This window comes from Xiphophorus maculatus, chromosome 12 (assembly GCF_002775205.1).
Source record: "Xiphophorus maculatus strain JP 163 A chromosome 12, X_maculatus-5.0-male, whole genome shotgun sequence".
Classification (NCBI taxonomy): domain Eukaryota; kingdom Metazoa; phylum Chordata; class Actinopteri; order Cyprinodontiformes; family Poeciliidae; genus Xiphophorus; species Xiphophorus maculatus.
The window spans coordinates 21,799,000-21,812,184 of NC_036454.1; the positions used below are offsets into that span (position 1 = coordinate 21,799,000).

General features: G+C 38.1%; 1 protein-coding gene across 3 annotated transcripts in view; it reads right to left on the bottom strand.

Moving 5' to 3' along the window:
* Positions 1 to 13,185, bottom strand: part of adgrv1 (adhesion G protein-coupled receptor V1) — a 118,600-nt gene that overhangs the window by 98,222 nt on the left and 7,193 nt on the right. For all 3 annotated transcript variants that reach the window (XM_023343662.1, XM_023343663.1, XM_023343661.1), the window contains exons 2-6: positions 4,687 to 4,874; positions 3,672 to 3,821; positions 919 to 1,014; positions 622 to 720; positions 427 to 540 (exon numbers count right to left, since the gene is read on the bottom strand). In XM_023343662.1, coding sequence (XP_023199430.1) covers positions 427 to 540; positions 622 to 720; positions 919 to 1,014; positions 3,672 to 3,821; positions 4,687 to 4,872 — 645 coding nt within the window. In that variant the 5' untranslated portion in view covers positions 4,873 to 4,874. The remainder of the gene's footprint in view (positions 1 to 426; positions 541 to 621; positions 721 to 918; positions 1,015 to 3,671; positions 3,822 to 4,686; positions 4,875 to 13,185) is intronic.

The window sequence follows — 13,185 nt, forward strand, 5'->3', positions numbered from 1 at the left end:
CCTCCTGACCCCACTAGGGACAAGGGTGTTAGAAAACGGATGGCTAGAAAAAACAGGAAAAATCTAAAAAAAGAGTGCCATTGATTTTTATTTAGTCCTTTTTACTCTGAGACATGAGAAAGTCTCGGGTTTAATTCTAAATCCCTTGCCACATGTTCAATGTGCCTGTGGGTAAGACACTTAAAGATACAGTATGTAACTTTTTTTTAAAAATATGTGTTTTACATATTTGTCACCATGTTAAAAACAATCAATCAAAACCTGGAGGAGTGTCTAGGTGCTGTCAATCAACCTCAGGCATGTACTGCTAAATGTGATAATCATGGAGAAACAACTTGTCGTTCCAGAAAAAAACGTTTATCTGCCATCGTCGGTGGCCATGCTGAAGTAATTTTGAATTTGAACATTAGAGATTCTAATTAATACCTGATCATCCTGAATGACGATAGTGAAGTGAGCAGCAGCCTGTCCTACAGGGATTATGATGCTGCCCCTGTCTGGAGCAACATCCTCAATAGCAGCATTGGGACCATCAGAGATCTAGAAGGACAGGGACAGAAAGAGTCACAATGATTTCTATACTTTGTCATTCTCAAAAATATATTTGAAAAGCACTCCCACCTCAAAGTTCACAGTGACAGTCCCATAAGTTCCTTTTTCTCTAATTAAAGTGAAAGGCACATTCCTTCTTCTGGACTCATCAACAACAATCTCTTGAGTCTGAACATAAGAAAAGGCAAAAAGAACCACAATCATGTACGCTCAAAGACATTTTAGAGAAACAGCATATTAATAGAACAAAATAAAGCAACCAAATTATGAGCAAATTGTGCTAAGCTTCAGGTCTCACATTCATATCTTTATAATGATTCATTTGCTAAAGGAATGGAATAAAATACATAATTGTGCGGTTCTTACAGAGTTAAAGGCAATTATTCCAAAGGCATTGTCATTGGACAGGATGGTGATGGTTGCCTTGTTTGGTGTTCCCAGTGTCACACCATTAGAGGAACTCTGGAAAAAGAGACAATCAAATAGCTTTTTTTAAAAAATGGGCAAATGTACAGTATTTATGTTCATTCTCTTTAACCCCAGTTCCCCAAACACTTTATCCAGACAGTAGATGCTCATGAGAAAGGCCAGTGTGTCTGTCTTATCTGCTGTCTTTGCTTAATTCCAGTACACCCACTGAGTAGCCCTGGTGAGACAGCACAAAGACAGGAAAGTGCTGGTTTCTGCCCAGCTGCTCAGTCAGGTTATCTCTCTGCGGGGTACCTTTTTAAGACTTGCACTGTGCTCTGTCAATTGGCACTAAACCCTAGCACACTTAAAATTTCAGCATACCGGTACTTGAAATTACACTAGGATTTTATGGATTTTGAATGCAACTTGGGCTTCTATAAAATGTCAGCAGTGCCACAGGTTGATTACCTCCATGCCACATCATTTTAATGTAGTGATTCAGGTAGCCCAAAATGAGCACTGAGTGCAGTTAGCAATGTAAATAAAAATATTTTTCAGTATTTTGAGATTAAAAAATTTGTACTTTGTAATATCTGAGAAAATACTCTCAGAAATTATCCTTTAAAGTATACCACTCTGTGTGAAATGATTCTAATAAGTAAGTTTCTCTTTTTTTCTTTTTTAAAGAAATACGGTAAATTAATATTTGTAAGATTTTCAAGATGTGCCTGTAAAATTTCTTTGTCACATTCACAAATCATGTAAAGCAGATTTAGAACAAATATTCAACCTCTTATTCACCTTTCTCCACAAACAAACATGCAACAGTGCTTTCATTCAGATTGTTATGCCTTGTTTAAAGTCAACTCACAGTTTCAGACCCATGGAGCGGGTCTGAAACTGTTCACACACGTCTTTCTTTAAACATCTAGATACTCAAAGATGAAAAGTCACAGAGGCACAGATTTCCATCCCAGAGGCCAACTTTGTTTACCTTCATTGTACAACTAACTGCATGTTCTTTTATTTATTGCATCTGTCTGGCTTCTTTACTATAATGTGTCAACCAAAGTCAGACTAACATTTTCTGTTAAAACAGATTTCACTGTCAGGAATGATGGATGAAACCCAATCAGCCCTTTATTTCTCACTTTTGCTTGATCTATGACACCCATGGTGCCACACATTCATTCTCCTGACAGCCCATCAGTAAGATGATAGGCAACCATTTGGCTTCAGCTTTGTCCCTGCTGTAGTGTAAACAGAGTGGGCCTCATCTGTTCTTTGACTTGTGCTTCTGGACTTTAACAAAACATTACTGAATACTCCAATTAAAGAATGATGTGAAAAAAATGTTTATGCAGCCAGCTGTTCAAACCTGAACAGCCTACACATTGATGCACCACTTTAACAATTACTGATTTACAATGATCTTTTAGCGTCTTTCACTGAGGGGGATGACACCAACTCATCAATCAAGCTTGATAGCAAAAGCCTGCATAAAACCATGGAGATCGTCTCTAGGAAAAAGGATCCCATACTGTGATGAGACTTTGCAGCATATATTACCAGAAAAAAAAAAAAAAAACTTTAAGAATTTGAAGCTCAGCTAAACATAAAAAAATACACTTTCGGAAGCAATCAATCAAACTGATGAACAGTCTCAGTGTAACTAGAACGCAAAGTACTGTGCTGTGTCTTACTGGGGGTTTTTTTTCATGTAATTGTTTTGGAGATGTATAAAAATCCCATGGTCTGAGGTTCCCAACTCTGCAACGCTATATTGACAAGTAACTCACTGCTTCAAACGTTCCATAAACACTACTCAAATGTACCCTCAAGGATCAGTTTATATCATTACTTAATCTCATACTATGCTATGCAGATGGTCTGTCTGGGTTGATGAAGATTTACTTACATCTGCATGCTGAAAGTTTGAAGCAGCTCTTACTAATGACCTACCCTCTGATTAATTTAGCTGATCACACATCTTGGTGGCAGTTGAAGATTGTGCATAGAGCCCTGACCTTTGATCTTCCAGTTTTCACTTGCTCTTTATATGTGGAAAATCCATCTAATGGGATGGTGAGGTCATTGAAAAAGTTACACTGCCCTGACACAGATGGACAGAGTGAAATTTTCACCATGCATTACAAAACACATGCACTGTGGAGACTCCTCACACTACCTGCCCAACACACAGCCACACTTGCAGCCTGGGTCCTTACACATCTAAAACTTAGATATGAGAAAGGTGACTAAGAAACGGCACCACTAAGGCCAAATAAAGGAAAAAATAGTTTGTGTGACAAAACTTATAACTCCAGACAAACGAAAAGTGGGGAATATGAAGAGGAAAATGCATTAGACCAGTGGTTCCCAAAGCTGGTCCTAAAGTACCCCAGCCCTGCATGTTTTAGGTGCCATTTTGTTTCCAAACACCTGACTTAAATGAATGAATGATTAACAAGTATGTTAATCACCTCTTCTGGAGGCTACAGAGGAGGTGATGTAAGCATTTGAATCAGGTATGCTGGAACAGGGGTACTTGCAGGGCAGGGGTACTTGAGAACCAAGGTTGGGAGCCACTGTGTTAGACGAATAAAATAATAGCTTTCACATCGGCAAAGAGATAGTAATAATTAAAAGAAAAGTACACTTTTTATTAATATACACAAGTTAAACTTGATGGCAAACAGGGTGTTTACCTGTAGTTTAAGGTTGAAGGTAAATGTCTCATCTGCTTCAGGCAGGTCATCATCTTTCACAGCAATGAAAATGGTCTTACTGGACTCAGTAGACAGAAGGAAGGCTGCAGCATTAACGGCTTCAAAGTCACCAGTGTCTACTCCCTCTAGCTGAACACAAGTTATCAAAAGAACAAATTGTCACTATATTTTCAAGATTAAATTTAAGGTTACAAATTACAAGAGGAAGGAGTACCACAAAAACATATCAATAGAACAAAAAGAAAATGGCTGAGAAAATGTTGTAAGTCTAAAGTTTTAAAAAGTGCAGCGATATTATATAACAAAGAAAATGTAAATATTACGGATTAATCTTCAAGGTTTAAAAAAGTTGTGGTTTCATAGCCATAAAAATGATTCAAGTCACAAGGAGGACTGCTTAACATGCCTCTAATAAGATGGTGAATCGGTAGGACTTCTGTTTCAAATAAAAGCAGTCAGATAGCATTATACAGTTGTAATTTTGTGTGACTAGACTGAGACTTCTGTATTTTAGCTCATGCTAACACTAAGAATCTTGCACTGGTCCATGCATATTTTTGTTAGGCATGATGACAAAATGTTCTAAACATGTCCAAAAGCACACACAGTAATGTGCATGTTTCAAAAATAACGTAGGGATATTGGGAAATGCAGGAATCCCCTCTTCAATCTGCATTGGATGGCTGCCTTAGCTGTACAGATGTAGAGAAAGAGAAGCTGAAAATTAGCTTCCTTCATGTGGTTCAAATAAAATCCATCAAAACATTCCTTACAACTATAATTTCTGCACAATCACATTGATTTATTGACAAAAAATATATAATCCTGCCCTTGACCGAATTGAAAAACACTAAGTCTCACGTGTTCTGAAAGATTCATAAGAAGGAGATACAGTATATCTGAATAAAGACAGAATAATTGCATGAAAGGCTGCAGGATTTCCTGGGAAGAAAAATGTAACTACAATGAAACAGAGGTGATATACTAGACCTACAAGAACCAAAGCTGTCACGTTGATAGGGTCTCCCAACCTCTCCACAACCAGTCGGACCACAGATGTGCTGGTTTCGTTGACGATAAAGTCCGTCTGCCCCAAGAAACGCAATGTGGCTGATTCACACGAGGTGCCAGGGATGGACAAAGCCAGAATCAACCCAGCTAGCAGGAGGGCAGGGAGCATTCCTGCAAAAAGAGGACGCAAATAAATATTTTATACAGAAAGAGTGATACACAGTAAAATTTGCTGTTTACTGCTGATTTGTATTTTAAAAATGTTATATTTATATTCAAATACAATGACACTACAAAATTTCATCTACAGCCAGTGGAAACAGGACATATGTAGATTGTACATCTAAAATTACCTTATTTTTACTGGCTGCTAAAGAGCAAATATGATAATTTTTGCAACTTTTCCTCTTAAGATGTGTTTAGGACTGATGAGCCCAAATTACTGTTACCAAATTACAGTTCACCACAGTGCAGAATAACAATTTCTAGTCCAGTTCTGACCAGTATTGTTACAGGCATCAGTACTACAATATGTCCAATATGTTCAAGCTCGCATTATCATACCATATATTAAATTTGTGATACACAAATTGATTGTACATGAGTCGCATTTCTCTCCATAATCAACCCTTGTTTTATTTGTGGCAGTACAACAACCCTACAGTAATAATGTAGATGGAAAGTTTTATTCTGAGGACCCATGTGCCATGCCATTCAAACTTTTGTTTGTCTTCAACTAGTTTTCTCTCCACCTTTTCTGGCACTACAATTCTACATCAAGTTAAAATAGTCAGACCACATTTGCAATCAAATGTTCTCTCTTTCATTTGGCTCAGAACTAAAGAAAAATCAATGCTGAGGAGAACTGGCTTTGAATTCTTTTCTAACAATGAGATTCATGGACTTCAGCAGATGGTTCACCCTGACACAATATGCATAAAAAAATAAAAGCCATGCTAAAAACATTTTTACTAGATCAACTTTATGCTCACAAACACCCCCTCCAATCAGTCTGTTTATCTGACTGCTGACTCTTCATCCACTTGAAAATTTCCCATTAAAAAAGTGGAGGTTTCCTGGTGGTGTGGTAGCAGACATGACGTCACAAGCCATAAATGGAAATGCATATTAGGTTTGGAGGACGTGTCTCTAAAGTTTCTTATTGTGTCATAAATGTGTGTTTTTGAAATACCCATCCACTTTGATAAGAAGAGATTGTCTGATTGATTTGTTTCAGGCTTTCTTAAATATTTTTGTATGAAGCATTTCTTAGCTCTCTCAGCCAGAATAATCCTAAAGCTGGATGAAGCCTCAGAGGCAGTTGTCATGGTTAACACAACAAAACATCACAGCGTGACAAGCGAGGTGGAGCCAGTTCGAAGCTTAACTGGACTCGTGATCGTTCCCTTCCTTCCCGCGTCTTACCCATCCCATTCATAATGCACACCGCACAGCGTCACCAACAGCAAAAACACAGAAGGTCTTTCAAAGTCTATTTACTCTTTATTACAAGGTTTGACATCAACATCAGCAGCTAGGGTTGATGAAGTCATGCTAGTTGGTTATGTAAAAAAAAACACCCAAAAAAACGCAGAAATACCTAAATGACTAAATTATCCAATTATTCAAATTTTCCATTCCAGTTGTTTTACATCTGAGTTACTCTTAGTTTCAGTTTGTGTTTAGATGAAAAGGCATTAACAGTACAAGAATAATATGTAGCTATTAAACATTTAGTTACGGATGAGGCAAAGAAAGAGCTTATTACGGGTGTGAGTGTTTTGCGGTGCCTAGCTGAAGTCAAGGGCATGCGTGTGTGTGTGTGTGTGTGTGTGTGTGTGTGTGTGCGTGCGTGTGTGTGTGTGTGTGTGTGTGTGTGTGCGTGTGTGTGTGCGTGGGAGGGTGCGTGGGTGTGTGTGTGTGTGCGTCTGCGTGTGTGCTTGTGTCACATCCCAGCCACAGCACTGTAGAGATTGCTGGAAAATCCATCAAAAAAGGATTTAGACTGGTGGTTAGTGGGGACGGGTGGAGGGTGAGTGGAACAGAGGTGAGTGTGTTGCTGGACAAAAAGGAGCCAGGGTCGAGTAAATCCGGTTATTTGCCCTGCTTGTCCCAATTGTGGGACTGAGAAAATTTCTTAATTCACAAGCCTGATTGAAATGTTACAAACTCTTGCTTTCACATCAGCTCTTTGAGAGCTCCTTGTAAGACCTAACTGCTCAAAGGTTGTAATGGCAATTATCTCCACAATTCTATCACCCAAAACTAAACATATAAGATGCAATTTAGCAACAAAGGTCAGACTCTTAAGCATTTTTTTGGAAAACATTCTGCTTCACAACCCCAAATTATTCCACTAAAAGGAGAAAAAAAAGCCTTTTATTATTTAGATAATCTCTGTGATTGATGGTAGCAAGCATGCAGCACTCTAACCTCCTACAAAGCTACGCCAAAACAGAGAGGCGATCCTTTTGCATCCAATGACTGAGATCCTGAACTTCCTTCAGAGGGCTTGATACAAAGCAGATGCTGTGTAGATGGCACAGGTTTGTTTTACAAGTGGTGGGACAGTTTTTGTGCTCAAGTCATGCGTTTTGCCAACCCTGACCCCAGGGATCAGAGGGGCCCCAAGGACCTGTCTGTCACAGCTAAAGGCAGCGTGGAGCGCCTGGCGCAGACCTCTGACATTGACAAAACCCAAGAGTCAGAGTTCATGTAGAGAGGTTCACACACAAAAAAACCACGCAAACATACTCATTTTTACATCAGAAAAAATATGTGAATTGGGTTTCAGGGCCGCTACAATAAGCAGATGCAGCTTTTTGCTTGTTCGGTTTACAAAAAAGTACCCAGTAAGGTCTCAGTCTGAATACTTCGGACCACTGAATTCAAAACATGAATTGAAAGGGGAATAAAAAAAACAACACTCCAGTCAAAGCTGCAAGTCTTGGGCATTATGCTTACATTTTCAAACTTTCTTATTTGCAAAATAGCTCAAGCTCATTCAGCTATTTTCAAGTTTTGCTACTAATTCCAAATCCTCTGGAGATTGACTGGACCAATCTCCAGTCAATGCCTTGATCTAAATTGGTCAATCATAGATCTTATTGTATGTTTATGGTGACTGTCTTGCTGGAAGGTGAACTCCCACCCTACTCTCAAGCTTTTTACAGTCTCTTACAGCTTCTTCCAGGGTTTCTATTGTTTTACCAATGTTCACTTTCCTATTACCTCAATAAAGCGTCCATTTCACTTTTTAAGATCAGCATGATGTCGGCAACACCTGGCAACACCATCCATTTTGAGGATGGTGCGTTCATGACGATGTGCAGTGTTGGTTTCTGACCTCACATAGGGTTTTGCACGTAGGCCAGAAAACTTTATTTATGTAATTTTAACTTAGATTTTTATGTAACCTGAACCTTCAATAGGTTTGCTGCGTCTCTTACATGGGGTGTGGTAAATCTTAAATGGGACATCTTAAGTCTTTGCTTCGAACAATTGTTTTCTTACGTCTTAAAATTGAGACGTAAGGTCTGAAATCTTTGCATGGCAGCTGTATATCCGCACTATGTTTGAATCAGACACAGGTGGACTCTTTCATTTAACTTCCAACTTCGAAAGGCTGTTGCACCAGCCTTTATTTATAAGAGTAAATAGGGCTGAGTACATAATGCACTTCACATTTTTCCTGTTTTATTTATGAAACATTTTGAAAGACATTTATCTATGTTCATGCTCTTATATCTTTATATCAAGGTTTTTCTATAGTTAAAAACTACTCTGTTAATTTGAGAATGGGAGAATGACTCTACATTGATGATTCCAAAAGGTATTATGGTATATGGCTGAAAACCGTATTACAATATAAGCATTTCATATCATTCATTAGTAATTGTCAATATCGATAATTACTGATTAGTTTTCTATTTTAAATATCTGAAACTGATGTCATGATCTCTCCTGTTTTTATCCACATTTTTAAGCATTTATGAGGCAAGATGGCGAAACCTGAAATTGCTGCAAGTTACTCAACAGGTAGTTGCTAAGTAACCAAACAGTGAAAGAGTTAGTTGATACCATTCACCTAGTGGCATAGATTAGCTGGCCGTGACAAGTTGAGCAGCCAAAACCTTTCCTTTGCCTACACCTCCCAGAAAGCTGTGCGGTTTTTGGATCTGAGTTCAGTGAATATTCCACATGTTGAATAATAAATATTCTGTCAGATGAATTATCTATTGATAATGATCATGTGTCTGTCACGATATATATTGTTATTGATTTATTGCACTAAAGTACCTTTTGGGGATTATTGTGGTGTGAATTTCTATTATTCTGAATATTCCAAACCATAAACCAAAGACACAATCTCAACGACTCATGCTGCTGAGACTGGGCAAAGTCCCATTATTGACATTCCCCTTTACTCCTGGCCTCACGCAACTGACCTCTTATTATATGTAGACAAGCTTCTCTGTATAACCTTTTTTCACTTAATGCACTTTAAACTACAAGCCACAATACATCTTCAAATAAACACATAAAAACATAAAACAATTCTACAAACCGGTGATACGCTGGAGCCATTTTTTGGGTTTCAGTATCTCACCACAGGAGACTTAGAGGAGCCAAGGATCAAACCACCAACCCTGTGATTGCTGGAAAACATGTTTTACCTCCTGAACCACAACATTACATTATTTTCTGGAACCCAACTGAGTTCACTAAGAATCGTTTGCCTACCATGTAGAAAATTGTATTTCTTGATGTAGAACTGCCAAATATACTCATAACAAATAGTTGAAGGCAAATGTAAACATATTATTGGGTTTCAAAACAAAATGATCTAAAGTTTGCATTTAAATTCCACAATTCCAAGCTGCTCCCTTTCAACAGTATATTAGTTTGTTAGGTCCTATGCTTAAACATGTTTTGGAAAATTGATTTCCCAGCTGAACACTGTTTTTCCTTTTCAACATCCAGCCGTTTCAAAATGTCAGTCCTCTCGCAAAAGCTGGCCTTTTTTGCTCATGAAAGCTAAAACAGACAGTACACTGATTATACATAAGGTCATGACTCTTTGTATCAACGAGCAGCTAACTACACTGTCCTTCTTTAAGTATTCTTTAGACTTCTTAATCAATAATAGCGATTTTGAACCAAAAATTTCAAAATGTACAAATTCATCATATTTGTATCACATGCACACAAATCAATCAACAAATCAAAAGCAACTCGAGAGTTTGCTTTATCAGACCTTGTCTTGTTCATGATGCAACACCAAACCTTGTGAGTTGGATACAATTCCCATCGTTTGCATATGGCTGTATCAGCTTTGATACACACATTTGAATTCTGCGCTACCGCAGTACAATATTTCCTTTAACAAAAGAAAACCTGGAAATGTCGGTATTACTGTTTTAATTTAGTGCAGTGCGCCACAGTAAAGGGAAAATAATGCAGAAAAACTGTTGAAGATCAACTTAGAATCACTGGTATTCTGCTTCTCTCCTTCTTTTTCTTTGCACTAACAAAACTCATATTTGTGAAAGTCCTTACTGAGGGAAGAAGACTCAAACATACAGTAGCTCTTTTCAATATCTGCTGAAACTTTGTTTTCTTTTAAGACATGTTAGCTGTTAGCCTATCGCACACACGGTGTGAAGATGGTTCCAATACATAATTAATGAAGAATCAGGACAGCAAAGCCTCTTAAGGGTAATGCCTATACATTACCATAAAGACTAAATGATTTCACTTAGAGTAATATTGATCTTTTGTCTTTCACATATTAATTAAGAAGTCTGCTAAATTTGAATGGCTCTTATAGGAAAGAAATGTCATGTGACAGTGCACTTCTGCAACTTGAGGTGAATGTCAATGAGCTTTAATCTGTCTTGTAAAGAAGTAAAAAAAAAAATGTTGTTTACTTATTTTTGGTTTGACTTATACAAATTCCTCTGTTCTGGAGGGTTTTGTTGTATTTGTAGATTTTGACAAATAGAAACAACCCTAAGATAGAGAGAAGCATCTGTTTTATCACCAAGAAGATTTTATTGATAAAAAAGGGCTAATTTTCAGTGTATCAAAAAAGTTTTAAAAAGTATTCATTTTTTTACTTAGAGTTCTTCAAATCTAAATTGACTCAAGCTGAAATTATCAGGTCAGTTTTATAAAACTGATGGTCAGAAACTGTCCAAAATGATCGGTGCAGCTGGATCATATTTAATCTTAAAGGGGTCATAAGACATTGAATGAGATGACTTTAATGTCAAATGTTGAAGCTACATTCTTATAAACCCAAAAAGGTTTACTGGAACAGCATGAGGGATGTTATGTCTTTTGCTTGATCTTAATCTTATATCTGATCAGCACATATTCCACCTTATGTCATCCATTTGTAACCTCAGACTTTTCTCAATCTCTAATCAGGTTATAAGACCTGGAAACAGACTCCCTCTTTTGCAACTCCCTAATACTTCACCTCCCTTTCCTTGGCAATTCTGAGCCTTTCACCTGTCAGCTCACCTTAAAGCAACATGCTGGTGTGAGGAAGCTGGTTCACAAAAACCTTTCACATTAGATCCCTTCCAGACACCTCCCACACACAAAGAGAAACCGCGATCTAATGGATATCCCTATCAGAGCGGCTGAGAAGGTGTCTGGTTGCAAAGCTGGTCCTGGGGTCAGTGCTTACCGCTGATACCTCTAGGGTTTCTCCTGACAGTGGCCGATGTGTTGTAATCTTTGGCATCAATTATTCACGGCAGGTCGAGGACTTCACCGTCAGAGAATGGTAGTAACTGTGACAGTGCAAGATTCAGGTGCCATGCGGTGACTCCAGCAAGTGGTTGGCATAACTGACTTGAATTGAGAATTTTTTTTTTATCAAACGAGAAGGTCTAATTTTATTTTTTTATCAGTGCAGCTTCTGTTATGCAACTTCTTCATGAAAAATACAAGCCTCTGTAACCCTACACGAGGATTTTTCTTTTCCTTGTTATTTTACCAAGAACTGCAAACTTTAAAAGTGGAAAGTAATACTTTTGCTTCCGTTTTGGTCGAGGGTGTGTGGAATAACAGCCTGCAGGGTTTTTAATCAAGGGCTTTCCCATGATTCGGCGTCCTAACCCTGAGGCTTCCCTGTTCCTGAGACGCCCGTGGTGAAGAGTGTGTGGTTATATCTGGCAGTCACATGCACAAACGGCACACACATATATGTAGAGAAGTTATCTCCTAACTGTCTAATGCTGGGAGGCTAGCTGTGGGATCTCATTCATCAATCTTACAGCTCGACTCAGTGAAGTGGAGTCAGTCTGCCCACAAAGAGAAACGACTCTGTCATTAAAATTGACTACTATAACAGAGGTTCCAGGACATTTGCGTGTCTCTTCTCTGCACAAATTCACACCGGCCATGCAATCGGACAAAATAACCGATTCTGACAAGGAAATGAACAAAAATAGACAGTGATATATATAGAAAGACTGTAAGACATGGGGAAAGAAATACGCTATAAGGTAAAAATATTTACAACTCTTGGACATTTCATTTTATTTTATTGGTACTTTTTTCTGACAGAGCAACACATAAGAAGTGCATAATACTGAGATAGAAAGAAAATTGGGGACAGGGGGTTCTTTCCATCTCAATTTTAACAAATAAATGCTGAAAATTTTTAGTTACATTGTATCCAGCATCTTCTGATAGCTCTAAATAATATCCAGTACAACAAATTGCATAGTCATGTAGTCATTTACCTAGCAAATATGAACCACTTCTCTGTAAATGGCACAAATGCAAATATAACAAAGCACTGCATTTCAATCTAAACTATTAGACTATTAAAAGAGCATTAATCTGAGGAGCAGGCAAGAGACCCATGGCAACTCTGGAGGAGCTGCAAAGATCCACAACTCAGCAGACAAAAAAAACTTTCAACAGAACAACTACTTGCCTTGGAGCCCCAAGTGTGGAGGGAAGATGTGCAAAAATGGATGAAATCAACACTAAAATTTCTGGCCTCCATGCAAAACTCTAACATATGGCTGAAAACTACAGCAGGCATTACCCTGAACACACCATCCCCACACACCAATTTATGATTTTGATGTAAGTTTTGTTTGACCATCACATAAAATCCACATTAAATGCATTGAAGTTGATTGTTGGAATGTGATGGAATGGAAAAAGGGTATGCATATTTTTACAAGCCACTGTAAATGGTAACTGTACAAAGCCAGTCCTCAGGGGCATATACACATTGTGGGTGCTTTGTGGTGGGATGTCACATTTATTATTTACTGCAACACTGAATATATAAATGGCTCATTTGAGCTTCATGAGGTCAACTTCATTCTTCTTCAAAGGAAAAGGCAGACATGTTCAGCTTCACAAAACTAAACGCAAACACAGAATGTGACAAACAGTTCCACTGTGCTGTCCAATGGCTGTAGGCAAAATACAAAATGTCTGTTTGTCA